Here is a 25,904-nt window from a genome sequence, read left to right as displayed (position 1 = left end):
TATGATTTCCTTCCTTGTAAAACTACCATCCTTCAAGAATGACAGATGAATATTGTATGACCTTTTCCGATATTTGTTGATAAGTAGTACATGTATGTCACTATCAAATTAATATACACAAGGAAACAGTAATAATCTACAATTAAAACGTTATGTAGTGTTATAAACAGTAAATATCTGAAATGAGAAGGTCATGTATGGTTTTAAACAGTAAATATATCTAAGATTAAAATGCTTAATATAGTTTTAAACAGTAAATACATAAAATTAAGATATCATGCATGGCTTTTTTAAAACAATTAATATCTAACATCAAAACGTTAAGTATATCTTTAAACAGTAAATATTTAGAATTAAAAGGTTATTCATTTTTTGACAGTAAGTATCTAAAATTAAAACGCTATGTAGGCTTTAAACAGTAAGCATCTGAAATTGAAACGTTATTTATAAACAGTAAGTATCTAAAATTAAAACGTTTTGGTTTAAATTCAAATGATCATGACTCTATAAGTATTTACATTTTGGAATATCCCCTTAACATTGATCAAACTGTTATGGCATATTGTAGACAAATACGTAAGTTATGAAACCCTTAAAAACAAATAAAGAACGTACCACCAATAAACCAAGAATATTGCCGCCGGAGCAGAACAAGCTATTTGGATATACTTCCAATGACGTATCCAGTAACCAATTCCTGCCAGAATGATCAGGCCGGCAGTGTAAAAGTAATTTATCAAAATGCCCGCCCACCGTCGTTTAGATGGTCCTACGATTTCCAACCCTGAAAAATAATGCGATGCAAAACATGATTATTTGTATCTAATAGATATCACTCCGTCTGTCACAAGAAGAGCGTTAATGAATTCGCTTGATTTTTAAAAAGATATACATGTATCACTATTGATTAAGTTTGAAGCAATATTTTTCACTCCTAAGTGTCCAAAAAAAAAAAAAAAAAAAAAATCCCTGCAATTGAAACTCTAACAATTATAACGATTATCTACCAATTCATGTTAAATTGATATTACAAAGGTAATAAACGAGTATCCATTAATTCATTCAATTCAGATTATTTATTTGTTCGTGCAATCAAGGATTATCCATTAATTCATGTAATTCACGATTACTTATGTAAGGACACTATACTGTCATGTTTGTATCTTTTATTAAATAATGTTCTGAACTCGGGGTATTTCCCAAGTATGTGGGCGGAGGGATACATCGTCCTAATACTAAAAAGGTGATGTAAATGATACCAATATTACAGAGGAATTTCATTGGTCAGTTGTATAGAGAAACAAGTGTCGTGTTAAATACAACAGAAGACTCTATAATTATTTTCGAGTGCAAAAATGGATTGTTTTAAGGGGAGGTATTGTCACTAATTTTGTACTCGTATTATGTAAATGATTGCGAAATGCATTGCTTAACAGATAACTGTACATATGTGGAGATACAAATATATATTTTTTCTTACTAATGTACGCTGATGACATGGTGATCATAGCGGACACGCCCGCAGGTCAACAAAGTATGCTTGATTCCTCTGTAAGACACCACTAAATGGGATCTAACAGTTAATACGGATAAACTAAAATAAAAACCCTCCGTAACGGTGGTATTACTAGGCCGGTGTTTGCAATTGGATAAAATAGGACTTGGATATATATGGGATCTCAATGAGGCAAACGAAGAAATTATACCGATTTTTGAGGTAAGATCAGTAGATATTTAAACAGGACTGCGTAGAAAAAAAAAAATCAGCAGTAAAGCTCAGTTTTATAGATATGTTGGAACTGAATTATGTTTACAAAGTTATTTGAGCAGTCGATAATCAGTATTTGAAGGAGATCTCCAGAATGAGATTGTCATCTAATAGACTTAATGTAGAAACAGGTAGATACCAAAATATTGATCCCAGATAGAAACAGGTAGATACCAAAATATTGATCCCAGATAGAAACAGGTAGATATCAAAATATTGATCCCAGATATGGATGGTGCACCTTGTGTTATATGAAGGATATAGAAGATGAATTGGATTTTATTATAATGTGCTCAAATCTCGACGCATTGCGTATATCTCTTATAAAACCATATCGTAACAGGAATAGAAGTGTCTTTAAGCTAGTACAATTACTAACGACTGATAATAAAAGGGGAATAGCAAACCTAAAGAATAAATATATATAGCCCAATATGAAGTAAAAAAAAATCTAAGATAATATGCAGATTCGTTGTCTACACTCGGGAGTAAATATGCAGAATACGTATTCTTTCTGTGTATTGTTGTGTATTTGTGTTATATATATGTTATGTATATGTTCATGTAAGTATTTATTTTGAGCTTGAACTTTATCTTTCAATGCGTGTTATTAACGATCATCTATTAACTCATCCATTAATTTGTGTTAAATCGGTTACATAAAAACAATGACCAACTACCATCAATCGAAGTCAATAGAAAAGTGTCTTTGTATACTTTGTACATGTACCTAATACAAATGCCGTGATGTAAACAGACCCTGAGCAAGCCGTTTGTATGAAGCGTAGAATGGTGAAGATGTAGATATTAGTCGAAAACGCAGAACCCATTCCAGCTAACAAGATTATGGTGGTGCTCCCACAAAACGTTATTTTCCTCCCAAATCTGAAATGAATTGATATAATAAATGTTACAGGCGTACAAGTATTTATCTTCAATTTTTGATAAAAAATAGAAAATATATCACTATATCGTTTTATTTAGGCGAACAAGTTAAATAGCATCGTTTGAAAATATCGTGTTTTTTTCCAGAGTAAGTCAAGGAAGTGAACAAATGAACCATTATCTACTGCCGTAATACCGACAGCCACACAGACAAAGAATACAGCAAACGATATAATTGTTATATATACACATTATAGGTCCTCATAATTAAACTCAAAAAACGAGAATGTAAAAAGGAATATGAATGAAATGATGTAAGTGGTGATTGTCCGCATGTCAGTAAGAGAAATTTAAGGCTTGGATCGGATTAGAAACAAGATAAACCTCTCCATCTGGATGGCGCTGCTGAATTTTGTTCTTCGTATAAAACCGATTATGAAAGTTCTGGGTAATTCTACTACAGATAATGAAAGATCTGGACACTTCTAAAACATATTATGAAAGTTCTGGACACTTCTTCAATAGATTATGAAAGTTCTGGACACTTTTACAGCATATTATGAATGATCTGGACATTTCTACTACAGATTATGAAAGTTCTGGACACTTCTTCTGTGCTTTGTTTTCGTCTGCTTGATTTACATACTATCGCTTTTGTTGTGTCTGTAATATCAATTGGGTAAAATAGCTATGGAACGTTTAGGCTGAATGTCAAATAGCAATAAAAAGTTTAGGCTAAATGTCAAATAGCAATGAAATGTTTAGGCTGATTGCCAAATAGCTATGAAATGTTTAAGCTGAATATCAAATACCTATGAGACGTTTAGACTGAATGTCAAGTAGCTATGAGGCGTTTAGACTGAATATCAAAATACCTATGAAACGTTTAGGCTGAATGTCAAAATAGCTATGAGACGTTTAGGCTGAATGTCAAAATAGCTATGAGACGTTTAGGCTGAATGTCAAAATAGCTATGAGACGTTTAGGCTGAATGTCAAAATAGCTATGAAACGTTTAGACTGAATGTCAAGTAGCTATGAGGCGTTTAGACTGAATATCAAAATAACTATGAAACGTTTAGGCTGAATGTCAAAATAGCTATGAGACGTTTAGGCTGAATGTCAAAATAGCTATGAAACGTTTAGACTGAATGTCAAGTAGCTATGAAACGTTTAGGCTGAATGTCAGATAGCTTTGAAACGTTAAGACTGAATGTCAGAAAGCTTTGAAACGTTTAGGCTGAATGTCAGAAAGCTTTGAAACGTTTAGGCTGAATGTCAGAAAGCTTTGAAACATTTAAGCTGAATGGTAAATAGCTATGAAATGCTAAGGCTTAGTTTCCTATAGTTATGAAACGTTTAGGCTGAATGTCAAATAACTAGTAAACGTTTAGGCTGAATGTCAAATAACTAGTAAACGCTTAGGCTAAATGTCAAATAACAAGTAAACGTTTAGGCTGACTGTCAAATAACTAGTAAACGTTTAGGCTGAATGTCAAATAACTAGTAAACGCTTAGGCTGAATGTCAAATACCTATGAGACGTTTAGGCTGAATGTCAAAATAGCTATGCAACGTGTACGTTTAATGTCAAGTAACTATCAAACGTTTAGGCTTAGGCTTTAGGTTTCAGCATGACGTACATTGTGTGGTAGCCATGAAAATCGTTCGAGTGTCTTTAAAAAACTCACTTAAAAGTCCAGTTATGGAAAAGTTAGTCATCCGAATCAATTATCGTTCGTTCTAAGAGTAAAACGTCGCTTTAATATATATTCCATTTTTATTACCTGTCAGAAATGAATCCTTGGAAAAGAGATCCGACGATAGATCCACAATGCATAGCGACCTGCATATACGCCGAGGCAGACGAGTCGTCACACACCAGGTTATGCTTGTAACGAAACATGCCGATCATAAAGATACAGAGACATTAATAATTTTGAATTAGAATCAACAGATGGAACTTATTACTAAATTTAGAATTATTACAGAAGTTTACACAGACATGAAATTACTGGAACTATCTAGGTATCAATCATCGTCAATAACATATGGTCCTGACACTCAAGGACAGAGAACATAGAACGTTTGGTACAGCGAATCTCGTTCCGGCTCTAAATATAGCAACCAATCAAATACCACGATATGTATTAAACTTCGGAATTTCATTTTGGGCAACGTAGTTTGGGGATCCCTTCCATGAGGGCCACAACCAAGGTACGCATCATATTTGCTACTAATGGTCAATGAATTCAACGGACAATTAACACACATCTTGTTTTTTCATAAAAGCGTCGAGGTATGAGTTTTTGGTAGTATCGATAATTATATATTTGAGTTCTGCCTCTATCGAAAGGTAATCCCCAAGAAAGTGACTTTCTGATTGGTAAAAAATCTCGAAAAAACATTTTTGTTTTGTTAAAATAATTTTTCGGGAAACGACGAAGCGTGTACCAATCGTGCCACGGTCCCTCTCCATGAACATCAGGACCGTGGTTTACCGACGATGGGTATCATTGACGATTCTATTATTGTCGTCCTGTGTACTATTTAACACGCACACTACTACACATTTACACATTATATAGGCGAGAAAACTATATGACTATGAAGAATTGCTGATTGATCAGGTCTATTAGTGGTACGATATTGTCGGTATTACATCAACCACTTCTATAACAAATTAAACAGCTGGTTTATATATATTAGTGTTTTTTATAGCAGAATGCGGTGTATTATACATATACCACCCAGTCCTGATGGACTATAATCATGGTTGACAAATAGGATTATTTCAGGAAACTTGCATTCTTTGCATTGGTTAGTAATTGGAGAAAACTGTCAGTGTTAAGGTTAAAATATGAGATTAATCATTCTTTGGGAAACAACTAGACTTGGACTCCTAATGATATCATAATTTAAACAGTTTCTTACAAAATGAAAAATATAATCCAAAACGATGTCTCGCGGATATAACCGAATTGAATACACTGTATTCGATAGTACAAAATCTGACAAATCCCATACCTCGGACACAAAGGAAGATGTGAAGACAGTCTCGTCGTATGTCCAGGTGGAACAAGGCTTTGTGGTGGCATTACTATCCTGTCCCCGAGACTGGTTGTTAAATACTTCAATGACGCACTCTCCATATTGGTATTTCCGAGAAATATTAACTTGATTTCGGAATGTATCCTCTGTGAGATAAGGATCGCCAGAGCTGATTGTAGCACATCTTTGTATCAAACAGAAGAGAAAAAAAATGATAAAATGTCGTAAATACAAGCTATTTATGACGTGTTGATGTCGATGTCTTAACTGGTGTAATTGGATGCCTCACCTGTGTGCCGGAGTGTACATTAGATATACGCTGATGATGTCGTACATAGCAGTGCACAGGACAGGTAGGCAAAGTAAGAAGTAAACTCGTTTTTGGTAAGGTCCAAACTCTCCAACATTTTTCAAGATGGTGTCAAACTGCATTTTACAAAAACTTGTTGTACTGAAAAGACACGATGCTGATGTTAGATATAGACAGGGTAGTATAAAATGCTGTTGTCGAGAAATGTGACATAATGTACACATGAAATTTACTTTACAATACTTTATACGGTCAGCTGGGGAAAGAAATCGGTGAACAAATACTATAATTATTGTATTGATCTATTTAATGATAATATGAAAATTGTACACGAGAATAATTTTTTTATCATATGACATCAAATATATCATTAGAAATACACCATAGCATCACCGAAGAGTCGTGACGTTTCGTCAGGTTCATGGAATTTTATATTGACTCCGTTTAAATTAGAAATTATGTTATCGGCGTTTCTACGCAAATATCTCCGAGCAAAAGGTATGGACGAACATGTTGAATCATACAATGAAAGTTTCCCGGTGATGTTTTGACAAAATGTTATGTGGAAATTCGACATGAGAACGGTGAACCATACAAAAAGTCATCAATGTTTTCGATAAGGAATTCAATTAACAGACATTTGAATGTTACTACAGACGTTGACATTATTCATGGTTAAGACCATCAAGATAGAATGCATGCTTCAGGCTGAAAATAAAGATCTGAAACGTACGGGATATGTATCGGTTCAACATCATCCATTGGTAGAAAAGGACGATTTATACAAGATGTACAGACACTGGTAACCCTGTCAGTGACCCGACAAAACTGCAGCGTAAAGGGTTTGTTGATATTATGATTTATTTTGGTCGTCGCGGTCGGGAAACCCTTAAAGACCTGAAGGTAACCTACTTTGCTTGTAAAAAGTGTCTGGGGCAAAGTACATTTACATCTGTACTGATGAATTGACAAAAAATCACCAGGAGGATAATAACACAACAGAAGGTCGAATTTATGAAATACCGGGTATGTACTTATACTGTATATTCACACTAGCAGCTGTGAAATGTTTTCATAAAAAAAAAAAAAAAAAATCAGCGGATGATCCAGATTCAATAAATAATTTCGATAATATTAGCACTCTATGATAATATCACCGCCGCATGAAAATAGGTATGTCTCATATTTGTAACCGTGCCAGTGATAAACTGAAACGTATCACAGGGCAAGGATATAAAACACCGTAGAATTTTTCCCTCTCGTGTGTGAAATAAGATAAATCACTTGGGCACGTGTCCCCATGGCGACCCTCATATTCTGCGCGGAGTTGTCTACCTTTCGTTTTTTTTTTATAATTTACAAATGGCAGATGAACAAAAAACAGAACAACGTTTTCGTGCAGTCGAAGTAGCAGAAATAAGAATGTTCTGAACAAAAATATCAACTAATGTACCGGCCAACTGTTTCGGAGAGATTACACAGGAATGTTGTACTGACACCTGGACTTGAAATCGTAACAACCGAGCACCTTAGATCACGGTGGTTTGTAATAAAATCCAATTCACTGTGTATTTTGACTCTATTTTTGAATATCATTGTTGTTTTTGCTATTTTTCAGTATACTAAAGAATTTATGGTCCTGGGTGATGGGTCATCTGAAGGTTTATTTACCCTCGGGTATCATACTCCCCTGGGCAAGCTCTCGGATAATATGATACTTAGGGTAAATAAACCTTCAAATTTCCCTGCAACTAGATTATGCATGCATATTATCTTAACTAAAACATTGAATAATCAAGATAGTTGTATATCGGCCATCAGTTAACAATGACTACATTAAAGCATACAAAACACACCATAAACGAATGTTTACATAACACAGAACGGTTAGAGACATCAGGAGTGAAAATGTTAAGTAAGGTTAGTTTACAGTTGAACCTCAAATTGTATTGTATGTTGGCGGCGAAGGTATTTAACATTCTGTTACCACACTTTTACATAGATAAATACACATATAGAAATGTATACATACTCACCACACAGCAATGTCTGTCATATGTGTATAATCTAACGTCTGTCGGGTGTGGCGGTATAAAACACTATCCTCTATGAGGCTAGGCGGCAGTGATGTAAATAGTCGTTTAACACAGTAACACATGGATGGTGTACTAGTATCGTGTGACCCTGTTTTAAGGTCACAACTACAGCACCGGGTCATTCCTACTCGATAATGAAATACCCGACCCCTTGTATCAATAAATTATGGTCGGCGTATTTGTTATGTAGCTCACATGAGCCGAAGGATAAATGGCATTATCTGTAGTGCATCGGGTGTCATCCAACTTCTGTTGATAGATATTGATGAAACTTGCTTAGAATGACTAGTGATACGTCCTTATTATTCATTCTGTTTTAAATGAAAGCAAAATTTAAGATGGCAACCATGACCGTTATCTTTGAAATCTATTTTGATCAATAACTCCAATTTTCACTTGACAGTAAAAAATGTTATGAGAGGGTTGTTTCTTGTATTGATTTACCTTTTCTTTGTTCACCTGTTACACTGTATAAATGTACTCGCCTGTTACAATATTACACATAGGGGTTTATGTCGGGTGCTGTCACTCCTGACTGTATTTACACTTCATTTGTATGACGATATACACCTGTATATGTAAGTGGCCATATCACAGAGGCAGATATATGTTCTGATGTATAGCGAGCATAGTGCTTTGACGATTATCAAAGTTTCACTACTCTTGTGCTTCATGGAATGATATCATATTATATATACTTGCAAAAAAACGGACTAGATATTATGACTATATTACTGCAGCACATCCTCCATCAGTTTGGATGTTTTAACACTTAGAATAATATTTCTGTTTGTCATGCTTTAAAAAAAACTATTTTGTGAACTCACGTAATATCTACGCATCTATCTGACAAGTAATGTATTGTTTTTATGAATTAGAACTAGCGATAACACCTACGCATTTAAAGTAAAACATATTCCCAAACACATATGTGCGAGTTATAATTTGTTGGAAATAGGCATTTACTAGCAAAACCAATGTATTTCTCTTGATGGTCAATTAACATTTAGAATAAATTTAATTATCTCTACCAACTGACCAAGTGGTGCATCGCTATTACTTTTTTACGCTCACAGAGACATATTAAGTCCAACCTTTCTATGTATAAATGTACATGTATATGGACTGTGGATTGACAAGTCCCTGTACACGTGTTTACACTGCCTGTCTACCAGTATTTCAGACACAATTTCATTAGGTGACCCGAAAAGCTAGACAGGCCACTAGTGAATCTTGGTAGGTTTTACCGAGATGAATTCAATCAAGGATAAGTTTTCTTATGTAAATCGACAGGTTACAAAAGGGTACATACGAAATAAGACGTGTAATACGATAACTCAACATGTTTTCGTTAAAATCACGTAGGTAAAACTTCGATTGCCGACAAGAGCCTGGCAAAATGAAATGCAAAAACTATAACACTTTTTTTCAATGGTACAGTTTTTTCATATCTTTTTGTACCATAGAAATGTGTATCATGGTACAAAAAGATGTGAAAATTCAAATAATTTTGTACTATATGCGTTACAGAAAGATTAAAAATTACAGCTTACATTCACATGTTTATGTAACAATAGCCGGTATCAGCCGGCAAAATGATTTGGAAGGTTTTGTACCGCGTTACACTTTTTTAAATTTCTATTTTTACCAGCTTTGATACAAAAAGAAGTGAAAAAGTGTACCATGAAATGAAACGATACAGTTTTTTCATATCTTTCTGTACCATGTGTGGTACGAAAAGATGTGAAAAAACTGTACCAACAGAACATTGGAATGTCGTTATCTAACACCATGACCAGGGCTGACCCCGAATAGCAAAGGTTTGATAACACCGTCACAAACAAGCGGCAAAGTTTATTCATCACTTCTGAGGACACAAATCGAGTATAGAGTAAGTATTGGGGTGTACCGTGGGCTAAAATTATTAAATTATACATGTATATTATCGTCATATTCATTTTAAAGATAAACAGTTGACCGATTGAAACACCATCATAGCATTTCTCTAATGGTCTTATAAAATGTATAGATATAATTCCTTGATGTATTCATAGAGTATATCTAACAGTGTTTTCAGTCATACCAACTATATTTTACGAGTGGGGCTAATATTTCGATAGATGCGCACTCGTGAAAAATATCAAAATATTAGCCACACGCGTGAAATACATTTGCTATTATTGCAGATGCTGTTAGATATTCTGTTTGTTACATTTTTATAACAAACAATACCGGATCAGCTTTTAACTTTTTCCATTGCCGTTTTTAAACAGAGTTTTGATTATTTTGACTTTTTATCAGAAAAAGTAAATTTTGTCACTAATGAAAAATATCAGTTTTATGGAATGATTAATTTTCGATATTTCATTGCTAGAAAGCGTAATAAAATTGATGGTCCCATATCCCCAAAACAGACCCCATCGGTGTTTATAATTTCTTTTACTCGAGACGTTGAGGCTGATTGGATATATTGTATTATGTAAGTACAAATTATTCGTCACTGGAAAAATTATTAAAGACGTTATTTGAAAATGAAAAGTCATTTAAAAGTTAAAATAGACAACTGATCATTTTGCAGGCCCCACATCAATATACATGACGATTGGATCATCCAGTAGCCAGACATTCAGGGATATTAATTGGCAGGCTATGTGATGACAACTTTATCATCTATGGGATGTCGTAACTAGGGTGATCGTTATTCTATACTCTAGGCCTATATCTATGTATATCTATGGGATGGTGTACAAGAGTGATCGTGATTCTACCCTCTATATATATGTATATCTATGGGATGGTGTACAAGAGTGATCGTGATTCTACCCTCTATATATATGTATATCTATGGGATGGTGTACAAGAGTGATCGTGATTCTACCCTCTATATCTATGTATATCTATGGGATGGTGTACAAGAGTGATCGTTATTCTACCCTCTATATCTATGTATATCTATGGGATGGTGTACAAGAGTGATTGTGATTCTGCCCTCTATATTTATGTATATCTATGGGATGGTGTTTTAGAGTTATCGTGGTTCTACCCTTTATTCATATGTTTATCTATGGGATGTCGTAACTAGGGTGATCGTTATTCTATCCTCTAGGCCTATATCTATGTATATCTATGGGATGGTGTAACCAGAGTGATCGTTATTCTATCATCTATATCTACATCTGTATGTATATCTATGGGATTGTGTGGCCAGAATGATCGTGATTCTATCATCTATATCTATGTTTATCTATGGGTTTGTATGACCAGAATGATCGTGATTCTATCATCTATATATATGTATATCTATTGGATAGCGTTTTTAGAGTGATCTTGATTCAACCCTCTATAACTCTGTAAATCTATGGACTGATGTAACGAAAGTGATCATGATTCTACCCTCTATTTAAGCGTTAAGCTGTTACCAAATGGTCAAATACAGACGATATGGAAAAAATGTGGGTGACAGATAGATTTATCTTTATTCATAATTATAGTAATACTGATAAGATGTAGACTCTTGTACATCTATGACCAAATGTTAAACAAAACGTAGCCGATTCGACTACAGTATATCATACCATCTTCCACACCTCTTTGATTCTATTTTATTTTTCCCAACTTTATGTCAATAGGATCGTGATAGAGACGAAACATCCTAACAGTCGATCGATTTCCGTGCCAGTATGCTTAACATTGGTCATTAGTCTGATGAAATTGATAGTGTAGTCATCAAAACGTCTTAGAATGTATTATATTAACGTTAAATTTGCTTAAAAGAGATCGTCATTATCAATACTAGGTTATGTACATATTTTGTATAATGCAACACATTATAACCTGTTTCAGATCAAAGTCATTTTGAAAGTCATTCGTGTTTCAGTTTTGTTTTCCTGAAATATAGTGTGCAGTCATATTCCTTTTTGATTTCTATATAAAATTTTCCGATATCCGATTGTTGTCTTTCGGAAATCATTGATGTACACGTCGAGAAAACGGAAATCATTAATGTACACGTCCAGAAAACGGTACAAATCAATGCACACATCGAGAAAATGGAAATAATTAATATTCAAGTCCAGAAAAAGAACGTCGTCAACATATGCGTACAGAAAATGGAAATAACCAATATACAGATCCACCCAGAAAACGGAAATAATCAACATACAGACCCACCCAGAGATCGGAAATAACCAATATACAGGCTCACCCAGAAAACGGAAATAACCAACATATAGACCCACCCAGAAAAACCGGAAAAAAACAACATACAGACCCACCCAGAAAAACCGAAAAAAACAACATACAGACCCACCCAGAAAACGGAAATAACCAACATACAGTACAGACCCACCCAGAATACGGAAATAACCAACTTATAGACCCACCTAGAGAACGGAATTAAACAATATAAGACCCTCCCAGAAAGGGAAATAATTGACATACGCGCCTAGAGAACTGTAATCAACGATGCATGCGTCCATCAAATGAAAATCACCGACCGATACATCCGGACAGCAAAACCCATCTACGGATACGTCTGTGTCCTTGCAAAGAAAAACACCAACAAACCTTTACCTTTGGTGACTATTTTAGTAACACTTCTATACCCTATTTAACTAGCACCGGGAGCTAATGGCGATCTCCGGGAATTATAAGTTCTTCAATAATCAACCTTCCAGCAAGTCGTGTACTGCTCTTTCATTTTTTATTATCTATCTCATCCTCATTCATATCATAATCATAACTAATTAACTAACATGTGTTAGTGTTACTTAAATCTAATTTATATCACACAGTCTTATGATTGGAATTTAGTTATTTCTGGATAAATCTTTTTTCAGCTTACTGGATTTACTTCAGTTGATGGTTCATGTTTAGGTCTGCTATGCTTGCCCTTTAGTGTCAAGTTCCTGTCCCTATCTTGTTGACATTATTTGCTATCTATCATATACACTGTGTTATAATGGCATCTTATTTCAATATTTTGCACCAAGTAAAAACATACGCAATAGAACAACTGATGTCTACATATCTAGGGTGGCATGTAATTTTACGTTTATAATGCTGATCATGTATCTCATAAGTGACTAGGTCGTCCAACACGACTATTGAAAACTCAGTATCTCCCAACACTGGCGACAAAAGTATATATATCCTCCCTGTCAGTAGATTAAGAGAGAAGAGTACATCTCAATACCATCCCTTACCCAAATATATGAACAGCTCATGCTTTTGGTTTTTAGTTGTAGCTGAATACAGTTTGTCAATATTTCGTTTCTTATCAGTAAGCAACTTCTACAATGGAATTCATGTACAAATCTAATTTTCGTAAAACGTTCTTTCAAACGTCAGGTATTCTGCTGAAGCTAAAAAAATAAATACTATAAATCCCCGGTCAAAATATTGGTTTTTATCCTATAAAAGCATTCTTAAAAAACAATCTAACTCATCCTAATTCATGTCGTAATCATAACTAATTAAATTGCACGTATAAGTGTTACTTAAATCTAATTTATATCACACAGTCTTATGATTGGAGCTTAGTTATTTCTGGATCAATTCTTTTTCAGCTGACTGGATTTACTTCATAGTCCATACATAGGTCCATACATAGGTCTTCTATACTTGCCCTTTAGTGTCAAGGTCCTGCCCCTATCTTGTTGACATTATTTGCTATCTACTAAATACTAAACGACCCGATACATAAACACTGTGTTGTCTATCTACAGAAATGTGAATTGTTTAACTACATATATCAGATTGAACACTGTAATCGACATCTACCTTATTATATTCCTTCACGAGTATTTGGAAAGCCTCTCTATTGTTAAATATCTTAATTATTCTTACTGTTAAGTCATGTAAGAAACAGCACGTTAAAATAACATTTAACTAACTTTATCGTGTCGATATCGAATACTTTTGCGTGAAACTTGATTATTAAGAATAGTATTATATTGTTTTTAGAATAAAAGCTGTATAGATACGTAAGATGCAGTTCTCTAATTTATCAGCTAATGTCTTCTTTGTTCAAACTTACTCGAGTTGTTACAGGTAATAATACTAAGTTAGTATGCCTCCTCGGAAAACCTATTCACAAAATCCTTGATGCTGATTTACGTGTTGTATTATGTGATGCATGGATTTTGATATGTGTAGTTATACGTATTAATCAGGGTTATTGAAATACACAAAAAAGACCGACCTCTACGGATGACCATTCAGGGTAATTACTATCCAAGGGATGGTCAGTTTACATAAACTGACAAAAGAGCCTCTTGTCTGCCCGACTGGTCGGTCGAAACTGGTTAAAACACGAATACTGGTAAAGATGGATGTATCAGATGGTTGTCGCCGTTTTCGATATATTCATGGTTTGGCGGACGGGAAACTACTGTTCTTGGGTCATCTACCAGCAGGCATAAGACGTGTGACATGTTTGCTTTTGGATGCCGCTTCGTTAACGTCGACACATGGATATTGCTTTATTAAACGACGTATAAGATCAGATATATATTATATAAATGCCAGTAGACTATTGCATAGGCTAGAATATTATTTTATTCATTTATTTTCGTATTTTGATTTCAATATTTTGCACCAAATAAAAACAAAAGCAATGGAATAACGGATATCTGCATATCTAAGGTGACATGTGATTTTACGTTTATAATGCTGATCATGTATCTGTTAAGTGACTAGGTCGTCCCACACAACGATTGATAACTCAGTATATCCAAATACTGGCGACAAAAGTATATATACGAGTGTATCCTCCCTGTCAATCGAGACAAAATAAGAAATAATAACTCCCGTATTACAGTGTCATTTTCTCATATTCCCTGCTTTCCTTTTCAGATAGGCGGAGCAGTACATGAAGGGGGAACGATACATTTCATTCCTTACCAAAATATATGAACAGTTCACGTGCTTTTGTTTTTGTGTTGTAGCTAACTACTGCTTTGTCAAAATTTCGTTTCCTATTATCAGTAAGTAAGTTCTAGAATGGAATTCTTGTGAAAACCTAATTTTCGTAAAACGTTCTTTCAAAAGTCAGGTATCCTGCTTAAGCTGGTGATTTAAGCAGTATAACATAATGAATGACTAAATAACATGATTAATAGCCTCGTAGACACCGGATGTCGATAGAAATACTATACATTCCGGTAAAAAATGGCTATACTCAATAAAAGCATTCTTCAAAGACGAACTAATAAAACTAATGATAATTAATTTTCTATGCCAATCACAGGTCAATATCCGCCGAAAATAAAACACGATTTCAACCTTCGCAGATTGCACATTTAAGATGCACAAGTTAACAGCATCAAAGTTAAGTAATAGATAAGCATGATGAAAGCGCGTTTCGGTGTCTATGTTGATTGGTTTATAGTAATAGAGTGACGTCATTGAAACGAGAATTGTTTACTGAGCTGACCTACAGGTGTAGCGTACTGTAGTGAAATCGACCATCGGTATACGGCGATGATCCCTATGAACTAAAATGAACAATTGGGATTCATCCGTTTTGCTTAGTATTACCATTTGTTTGGCAAAAACATTTTGCTGAAGCCTTTTTTTCTTAACCAAACATCGAACAAACAATATATAACAAAAATAGCGACTGAAAACTGTTATATAAACACGTTTTCGAATGTTCACAAACATTGTTTTTGTTTCAATCGCTGTTTGTGTTATGATAAACATCATAAAATGATAATGAAAATGCGGTTATATTTTGATATCATAACAGGAGCCAAAATTATTTTTAAAATCACTTTGAAAGCTCTTTTTCTTTATTATTTACAAAACAGAATTAATCATAATGTTATATTTTAAAGTTTTATTTCCATATGAACCTTCACATTTCCTGTTTCTTTTCACAATTGCTCGATTTTATGAATATTTATTACAAACATTTCATAGTCCGGAAAAAAGCATTGATATAGTTTAACATCTTTAACATATCTTCTTTTTTAGACGACTTCTGTAGTCACCACTTTGCCCTTTAATCATACACGGTGAGCTTCCCCGAGTCTTTCATAGCATTACTGAGCTGAATTTTGGCTGGAGTGGCAAATATAACCATATAGCTAAATATGTAAGTAGCTATCCATCTGGCACCATCAAATACTCTATGTTAGGGAGACGACGGGTGAGAGTCAGTTATAAACACATAAAGAATATCTTCATGGATAAGAAATATAACCCTACGATGACATACCTTGTAATCTTTGGAGGGCATGCCTCCCTTACTGAAATGCACATAATATTAATTTGAAAGCAAGTTGATGTTTTAAATCTTTCTATGATTTTTGTATAGATATAAAACTTTACAAAGTGAGATTTCATCAACCAGTCCACAAGTAGAGTATGCAATAAGCATCTAAAAATAGAATGTGAACCAACTAGGTGAGTGCTGAGTTACGTCCCTGGATGATGAACGAACAAGAACAAGATGGCGATCTTGCAACAGGAAAATCTTCCATAATCTTGCCTAGTGTAATCTGAAAAGAGTTTTATTTCCACATTTTCATTTTCTTCGATTTTCTTTATTTCCATGGATTTATTCGCTCAAGCATCACTGGCTATCCTAGAAGGACATGGCAACTGTTCTGTATGTTTAAAGGATTTTGGGGGATGTACGAAACTTAATAAACAGTTATTTCATATGTAAATAATCCTACCTTTTTATCAGGCCCATTGTCTATAGCAGAAACACTCCGTTGTGTGTTCTATCATGGAAACTATATGCTTTTTAGATTCAAGTGAAATCACCTGTAAAATGCCCAGGTAATCTAACGTTCCGATAACTGACACTACCTGTTCTTCGTTTACCTTCATCAGACAACCGTCGGTGAACAATTACGTATACTCGTGGATTAGTTTTTATTTCCTCATATGTCATATACTCCGAGTTACCTCCCTTGCTACTGCTGTTACTGCAAATGAAAATAGGCAGTCACTCTAATAGCAGTGTTGGTTCTAAATCAATATGGACCTGAAAACTCTTTTACATCTGAGATCTGGTACGACTATTCACAATTTCCACCTCAGTGTTCATACGCATCACGTGACCTAGTAAAGTCACCGAAACGTCACACAAAAAATCCAATACTGGCTGTTAAGTTACATTTTATTATCATATGCATACAATCGACATGTAGAAATGTGTCATATCAATATATTCACTTATTTTGTCATGACATTTATATGTAAAACATATCCATGAGTATGATTGGTATCTTAAGGTAATGACCTGGTTGATCAAGGTATGGCACACTCCGCCTCCTACAGGTACCTTTAGCAATAGTTGTTGTGCCTTTAGATTCGCTTTCTTTGACTATGATTAGTTCTGTGGAAATCTATTTCAAATTTGGCGTTAAGTGGATCAAGTAAATAATTCATATGTGAACACGTGGTGCATTAAGTGATATCCATTTAAAAAACATTTTCAGCTCGGCAATTTTAACACCATTTTCAAGCTTAAGACTCTGAAAAAGATTTTTCGGGTTATAGACATACATTGACATCTCGAGCTTCTTTAGCTTAGTAAACTCTGACTGCGAATAAATAAGCGTATATGCAGTGACAAAAAGGGCTCAGCGGATTAGTAAGCGCGAGAATCGGTAACATAATAATGACGTGTTATTTGTAACGTTACCGGAACCTCAACTAGACGACGCCATTTTGAAAAGATTGATCAACTCAACTTTAGCGTTTTCTACTGTTATCCAATGATCTCTGCAAAAAACACTAACGTCAAGTGAGTATTTTGTGAAATACTAAACTGAATATTGCGGAAATAGGTACATATTTAACTTCTCTCCACGATGTAAGGTAATAACAAACGGCTGATGTGTACAGTTCCTAGAGAACATCCGACCATGTCACTACTAAATCTGTGTCAATACACGCTGTACATGACTCCAACGTTAATCAGAAACGGGACTTGTGGATTGTGAATATGTCATTTAATTAAAAACGCAAAAGGTATTAAACAAAAATGTTGAGCTGTTTATTTTAATTTTGTTAACAATACTGGTGTCTTCATGTAGATTCACTAGAACTGTTTCATCTTAGCAACCACCACAGCTGCCGTTGTTACCAACGTCGCAATACACTCTGAATTGTAATTTTTTCGTGCTGTATTTAAACTTTTTTTTATGTAAATATAAGAATTGTACCTCATTTTGACTACGTATACGGTAGTATGCCCGCAGTTGCCAAAATGAGGTGCAATCCATCAAAATGAGATTCATTTGCCATATCCACCTTTCAAGGTAGTAGTTACGTCTACATAGTAACATTTAGTGACTGTTATCAGAAGATTCCTCAAACAGAATCCGCGAAGCCTCTTCTTCGTCCACTGTCTGGATAACTAAAGGCGTCCTAGTTCTCAGGAAGACGACTCTATTGAGAGCATGCTCCGTAAATTCTAACATGTTGATCTCCGTGGCGAGACGATGTGCTGCGTCAGCATACTCAAGAGCCCTGACAGTATTTCCTCGACGGTATTGGTAATCACATTTAGCGAGGAGATAATGCACTTCTAAAATCTTTGGTATGGGAATGTTTGAGTTCTCTAACTGACGAAGGTAGCCTCCAGCTAGTTCTATATCGTCATAATCTGGATGAAGCACGTCCATTGTCAGGCCACTATCCCCACACTGTAGTAGTAATATCGTTAGTCTACATAGAGCATAACCAAAACCAAAAGGTCCATCTTTGCCACCGTCTCTTTGGAAATTTGTAAGAGACAACCGAAAACTTCGTTTTGCCTGTTCGTGAAGGTTTTTATAAGCAGCTATAAAGTTCGGTTTGTGTACATTAAGCATGCCAATCAGAGCCGTCATGTTCCTAGCATCGTTCATATACAGCCAACCTGCAGCTCGTCCAGTGCAACCTACCGGATCTGACGCAATTATCATTTTTGCGTCATCGAGTACTCTTTGAAGTTTTTGGAGCTTCTTCCGTGTAATATACATACGTGTCAATGCCGTGAATAATTCAAGAGTAAAATATTTAGGATTACTTGTCTTTGGAACCAGTTCCATTGCAGAAGTGATATGCTTTTTCGCCGAATCAAAATTGGTTTTGAACAGGTCTTTGCTGGCATTCAAATATCCAATTATACACATCATATCAGCATTGCGATGGTATTTTTGTTTTAATCCGTTAGAAAAATGTTCAAACTTTTCATATTGCCCCTGGTTAATCATCGTGCTGAGCAGGTTAAACGCTACCTCTAGTCGTCTGTTGGGAAGACTTCCCGGGTTTAAGGATCCAGGATTAACTGAGAAAGATACCTTCCTTGTGTCTGCAGAACTTTTTTCGTTTTTGTCCGGAGCATGTTCTGACCAGCCATCTTCATGTTTTTTACCTGTCCTGTGGTGCCGTTGGTAAACCTGATTAAAAAAGAAATCGTCTTCGGAATCGGTTGAATACTGTGGAATCGTTCGTCGTTTGGATTTTTGCATATTAGATTCAGTCATGGGAAGCAAATGCTGGTTCGGTATAAATGCACAGTCTGCTTGAGACAGTCCCATATCAGACGACACGGACTCAAAATCACAATGACGTTTTATCGTATTTTTCGTGTGTTTTACAACTGTTGTAGGACAATACGTTGATGTAATATCGCTACCTGTTTTATCTTCGATGACATTTGTTCCCTGTTGTATACGGAGACTAAAATAATCACCTTCTTCTCTTAAAGCACAATCTGAAGTCGAGCGTCCAGTTCCATTATTTTCCGAGTCGTGTTGAACAGGTCCCGTCAATCTAGAGACGGCGTCTGTCGGAATGGTTTCTGCAGCATTATTGTCCAATTTTACCACAATGAAACCATATTTCTTTTCTAATGACATCTTAAATACAGATAATACATTATTATTTTGGCATTTCGAAATTTCTTCCAGAAATAAGACAAATCTTTCCTTTCTTGTTTTTCCGGATCTGATTCTGTCACATTCATCCCTACCCAACACAAACTCCTGGTAATGCCAGTCTAATATATCATTTGGTTCAATATTTCCCATTAGTAAACAACAGTTTTTCCTCAGTGTCACTGCAAGCTCCGGATCTGAAAATTTACTTGGGAAAAGTGGCTCGCATTTAGAACATACGCTAGAATGCCTCAGTCCATCCTTACTCCCGCGACCTGTCATGTTAAGATGCTGTTGATCATTATTACTTAATGTATCAGTATGCATCAGTTCAGCCAAATGTGGGTAAATACTTTGCTTCAGTGCTCGTTGGAACGAACCATACGCCGTAGGGCCACGTGTTGGAAGCAAAGCTAAAAGAATCCGACATCGTTCTTTCCTTGATTTACCTGAACTCACACGTTCATAGTCATTCTCTGTGAGGATTCCGTCATCTAATAAAACGTCAAGGACATCTTTTGGGTCAAGGTCATCAACGAACTGTACCTGGTTTCTTCGGAGGGTATGTTCTTGTATTGTTTCCATAGTTACGTTTACATCCTGTGGGAGAAGTAAAAATAGTTAGTTTTTTTATGAAAACAAACACAAATATTATTAAAATGAAATATTTTAATTGTAGATGTATAGATATTATCCCGCTATAACATGATGACCAATATCAAGAAATATGTGTGCATTAATCAAATCACTGGCTGGGTCCCTTCTGTAATGAAATACTGCCGTCTAAAACCAACTTATTTCTGTATTAGACTGATCTCGCTCATAATCAGATTCCTTTCAATAAGCATATACCTCCAAACAATAGCTTTATCACTTCTATACATAGGTGAAATACTGTCAGACATCGTCTCGGACCATTTTATTAGTAGCAAAGTACGGTATTACAAAATATATTTGATACAGTGAAAGAGTAGCAAACATAATATTATATCTTTCAATCAGACCAAAAGCGCTACCCAACATTCATTGAACCCTTTCTGTAATTAGTGATATACGACAAACAAGCAAAACAGCTTTGCCAATTTAGTCAATGAAATATCGGTACTGAGAGTTGGTGAAATATCGGTCCTAATAGTCAGTGAAATACCGGTACTGATAGTTGGTGAACTATTGGTACTGGTAGTAAGTCAAATATTGGTACTGGTAGTTAGTCAAACATTGGTACTGATAGTTAGTGAAATACCGGTACTGATAGTTGGTGAAATATTGGTACTGGTAGTTAGTCAAACATTGGTACTGGTAGTTAGTCAAATATTGGTACTGGTAGTTAGTCAAATATTGGTACTGATAGTTAGTCAAATATTGATACTGGTAGTTAGTCATATATTGGTACTGATAGTTAGTCAAATATTGATACTGGTAGTTAGTCAAATATTGGTACTGGTAGTTAGTCAAATATTGGTACTGATAGTTAGTCAAATATTGGTACTGGTAGTTAGTCAAACATTGGTACTGGTAGTTAGTCAAACATTGGTACTGATAGTTAGTGAAATACCGGTACTGATGGTTAGTCAAATATTGGTACTGATAGTTAGTCAAATATTGGTACTGGTAGTTAGTCAAATATTGGTACTGATAGTTAGTCAAATATTTTTACTTTTAGTTAGTGAAATATTGGTACTTACAGTTAGTTTAAATACATGTACTGATAATTAGTGAAATACCGGTATTGATAGTGAGTGAAATTTTGTTAGTCAAATATTGGAACTAATAGTTAGTGAAATACATGTACTGATACTGTATTGGTAGTTGGTGAAATACCGGAACTGGTAGTTAGTGAAATACCTTTTCTGGTACATTTGAGAAATACCAGTTCTGATAGTGTACTGATAGTTACTGGAATACCGGTACTGATAGTTAGTGAAATACAGGTACAGATAGTTAGTGAAATACCGGTTGTGAAAGTGATCTAAATGCGGGATTTGATAGTTAATGAAATACCGGTGCAGATAGTTAGTGAAAAAATCTGTCTTGATAGCTAGTGAAATACCGTTATTGATAGTTAATGAAATACCGGTGCAGATAGTTAGTGAAAAAATCTGTCTTGATAGCTAGTGAAATACCGTTATTGATAGTTAATGAAATACCGGTGCAGATAGTTAGTGAAAAAATCTGTCTTGATAGCTAGTGAAATGCGGGTATTGATAGTTAATGAAATACCGGTGCAGATAGTTAGTAAAAAAATCTGTGTGGATAGTTAGTGAAATACCGTTATTGATAGTTAATGAAAAATCTGTACTGATTGCTAGTGAAATACCGGTATTGATAGTAAGTGAAATATATTGGTACCAATAGTTAGTAAAATACTGGTATTAATGGTTAGTGAAATATTGGTACTAATAGTGAGTAATTTTTTTTACACAAACATTTAATCCCCCAGAACATGTATACGTTGGAAGGCTGCCAAGGTTGGGGCCTTGGGGTCAGCCTTCAAGATATAAACAATGTCCCTACACACCGGGGCTCTCACTCGTCACACCACTGACACACATGCTACACATCTTATACTCTCACACTTAAATTACCACATAACAATAACACAAACTATTTAGACTCATGATCTCATCCAGTCTAACAATACATGATAAGTAGCAAACAGTTTTCTGAAGAAAAAAAAACACCCAGGCACAAAGTAAGCTCATGTCATACACAAGTATAAATATACTAATTTGTGCTACATAGTTTTATCAACATCTTTATACTTTGTTAGGAAACAAAAACAGGATCAAGGCATAGGATGAAATAAACAAATTCAAATATATTGGCTAGAATGAAATAAATCCATGGCCAGATACACAAGTATAACTATACACGTGCTACATATATCTTTTAACTTTATATTTATTTTGTTAGGAATCAGGAATAACATCAAGTCACATAGAATAAAATAAAAATTGTAAAAATCAGGTAAAACAAGTATAAATATACATGTGCTACTTATATGTATTAACATCTTTATATTTTGTTTTGTAACAAGAATAATATGAAGGCACATACAAATATATATATATACCGGTATATATATATACTTTGTTAGGAAACAAGAATAAGGTTAGGCCACATAGGGTATAATAAACAAATACAAATTATTGGCTAGAATCAAATAAACCCATGGTCAGATTGTACAAGTATAAATATACATGAAATACTGGTATGGATATTGAGTGAAATATTTGTACTAATAGTTACTTAAATATCAGTATTGATAATTTGTGAAATGTCTGTACTAATAATTAGTGAAATACCGGTATTAACAGTTAGTGAAATATTGGTACTAATAGTTAGTGAAATACCAGTACAGTTCAAAATTAATTGGTCCTTTTTATAATTAGTGAAATATTGCCAAACATTATAAGCCTCTTTACTCTTACTGGACTGTACTCAGCTGTCCATATGGAGTTAACTAAAAACATATATATGTATAATAACGTCGACAACATTAAGTGACACTTGTACAGTGTGTGGTGTGAAAGTCCGGGGGAAACACGCGATCGGTGAATGACCTCGTACACACTATTTACACCAGTACAAGTTCACTGAGCCATGTAGATGTCAGTGGTTTACATGTCTGTAGTGAATTAATATGGATTCTATGAGTTAAACTGTAGCTATACGGAAAAGGTAGTGTGAAAATGATTATTCCTTCCAGAAATCAAACCATCTACTGTATATAATAAAGTGATGATTGTCAGTAAAGCAGGACACGGCGGCACACCCTAAGGCTTTCGTTGATCTACATAATACATCAAGCATACATGTATTAAGATTCCATTTTGTAAACATCATATAAATGTAGACATCTATACATTGTAATTATTACGTAGATCGAACCTATCGTCTAATATGTTCATACCAGTTTATATCAAACATACTACATTGGTGAAGTACGTATCAGTCACCATACGATAGATATATAAGTAAACTGTTATTCCGTAAGCAATAACGTATCATCGTGTATCACCGTATGTATCCACATGTAAAATGTTACAACGAGAGATTTTCTGTTATCATATAACATGCATTAACAAAACCAACTTACAGTTCGCTCTCCAGGGGAAGTTCCTTGAAATACACACCGATATACACGTGCCAACTATACTTGAACTCCTGGTATTTCCCCGGAAATTCAGGGATTTCCTTTGAATATAGTTAAGGGAGCGGTATGCTGTAATGTGTATATATATATATTTAGGTGACTCATATTAAATATGGGTTGTCCTCAATCTGTTACGGTGAACTACGTAGACTTACATTGTATATGACAACATGTTCTACGTATCATTGTGGAAAACAATTATCACATGTCGTATCAAGTATATAGTAAGTATAAGTATCAATAAAAAGTATGTATACATATTTATATAGAGCGTGTATACATATTTTATTTAACTAAACAGATATTTTCCTGATGCACTTCGAATAATGGACTTTACTACGGATATGAAGCCTTTTCTAATCTTAGGTTTATAATCCTAAGTTAGATAAAGGATTGAGTTTGGTACTCTTTAGAAAATACTGTCAATAATTGGTATAAATAAATTGTAAATGCAATTATACATGGTTATGGAGTTACATGTACATACAGATATAATTTATATATACAATATATAAATCTGTTAATGATAAAGAAAATATAATTCAAATTTGCAATCAAAAACGTATTTTATTTTCTTAACAGATTCATAACACAGATGTGTCCGGTTTTGATATGACAATATTAATTGTCTCACGTTAGCTGTTAACATATATTTTCTGGAAGCAGTAATCATTTTTCCATTAAACTTTATTTTTCTATTCATTCATGTGATTTCATTTTTCATTTTTATTTACAGTATTTATTTATTTATTTTCTTCTATTCTTGAAATATTTCTTTGCGTCTTGAAATTCCAGCACATGAGTTTACGGAAACCTATACGTGTCAACTTGAACTTCTTTTTCTTATCTCGTTATAACAAGATAGCTTTATAATGATATATCTATCTTGTTATAACGAGACACGAAAAAGTCAAGATGATACATATAAGCTTTTGTATGACTTCAACCAAGGTTGTGTTACTACTGATGTAGATACTTTCTTACTGTTACAAGCTTCGGTAGTCCCTGGCATATTCCTCGTCGTTTTGATAAAAATATCAGCAAGATAATTTACTGTCTCGTCTATATTATGTTGTGATACACGCGTTTAAATTTGAATTCTCTGCAATCAACCAATTATAAAATATTCTGAATACATCATCATCGTCCTTTCGTTATTCAATTTTGTAAGTCCGTGTACCGTCATCAAACAATTAATAAATGTAATTTCCTCGGTCATATAATATAGACATAGTTAATTGATAGGCAGGTTAATTCTAAGTTCTTAAACGGTCTTTACCTCATGTTAATTAGTATCTATGTCCAGATTTAGTCTCGACCATGCCAAGTGAGGGTCCCTAAGTCCAGCGTAATACTTTGCGTAGTAAGATGAAATATGAAAATAAAAAGTATTAACATATAAACATTAAGAATTTGACAGCTTTATTCTTTTTTTCTCTTCTTCTAAATGCAACTACCCAAAAATTGTTTCATTATGTATGGTACATGATACAAGGGAATTAACTCTTACAAGGTTAACACATACAATGAGAACAAGACAGAAACACAACATGAATAAGAATGCGCGATTTTAACGTGAATAGAGTGATACTAATACATGTAACGTATAACATGAAACGGCACTGGCATCTGTTGTCGACAAATTAGCAGCATATAGGGTTCGCTTTAGATACACATTCTATCAGATTCGAAAAGTTAAAAACCTGTCAATTATTAAGGAAAAATATAAAGTTTTTAAAGTGAATACCTATTCTA

General features: G+C 34.4%; 1 protein-coding gene across 4 annotated transcripts in view; it reads right to left on the bottom strand.

Moving 5' to 3' along the window:
- Positions 1-24,215, bottom strand: part of LOC117327805 (organic cation transporter protein-like) — a 31,695-nt gene extending 7,480 nt beyond the window's left edge. For 2 of the 4 annotated variants that reach the window (XM_033884988.1, XM_033884990.1), the window contains exons 1-6: positions 8,049-8,277; positions 5,992-6,153; positions 5,679-5,886; positions 4,439-4,542; positions 2,499-2,653; positions 616-784 (exon numbers count right to left, since the gene is read on the bottom strand). In XM_033884988.1, the coding sequence (XP_033740879.1) occupies positions 616-784; positions 2,499-2,653; positions 4,439-4,542; positions 5,679-5,886; positions 5,992-6,153; positions 8,049-8,230 (980 nt within the window). In that variant the 5' untranslated portion in view covers positions 8,231-8,277. Of the gene's footprint in view, positions 1-615; positions 785-2,498; positions 2,654-4,438; positions 4,543-5,678; positions 5,887-5,991; positions 6,154-8,048; positions 8,278-18,101; positions 20,594-24,092 lie in introns of those variants that run through there. The other 2 variants (XM_033884989.1, XM_033884987.1) reach the window with 2 other exon arrangements.
- Positions 24,216-25,904: the final 1,689 nt, after the last annotated feature.

This window comes from Pecten maximus, chromosome 5, assembly GCF_902652985.1.
Source record: "Pecten maximus chromosome 5, xPecMax1.1, whole genome shotgun sequence".
Lineage (NCBI taxonomy): Eukaryota > Metazoa > Mollusca > Bivalvia > Pectinida > Pectinidae > Pecten > Pecten maximus.
The sequence above is the reverse complement of the archived record's forward strand: the minus strand, read 5'-3'. Positions and strand labels throughout refer to the sequence as shown.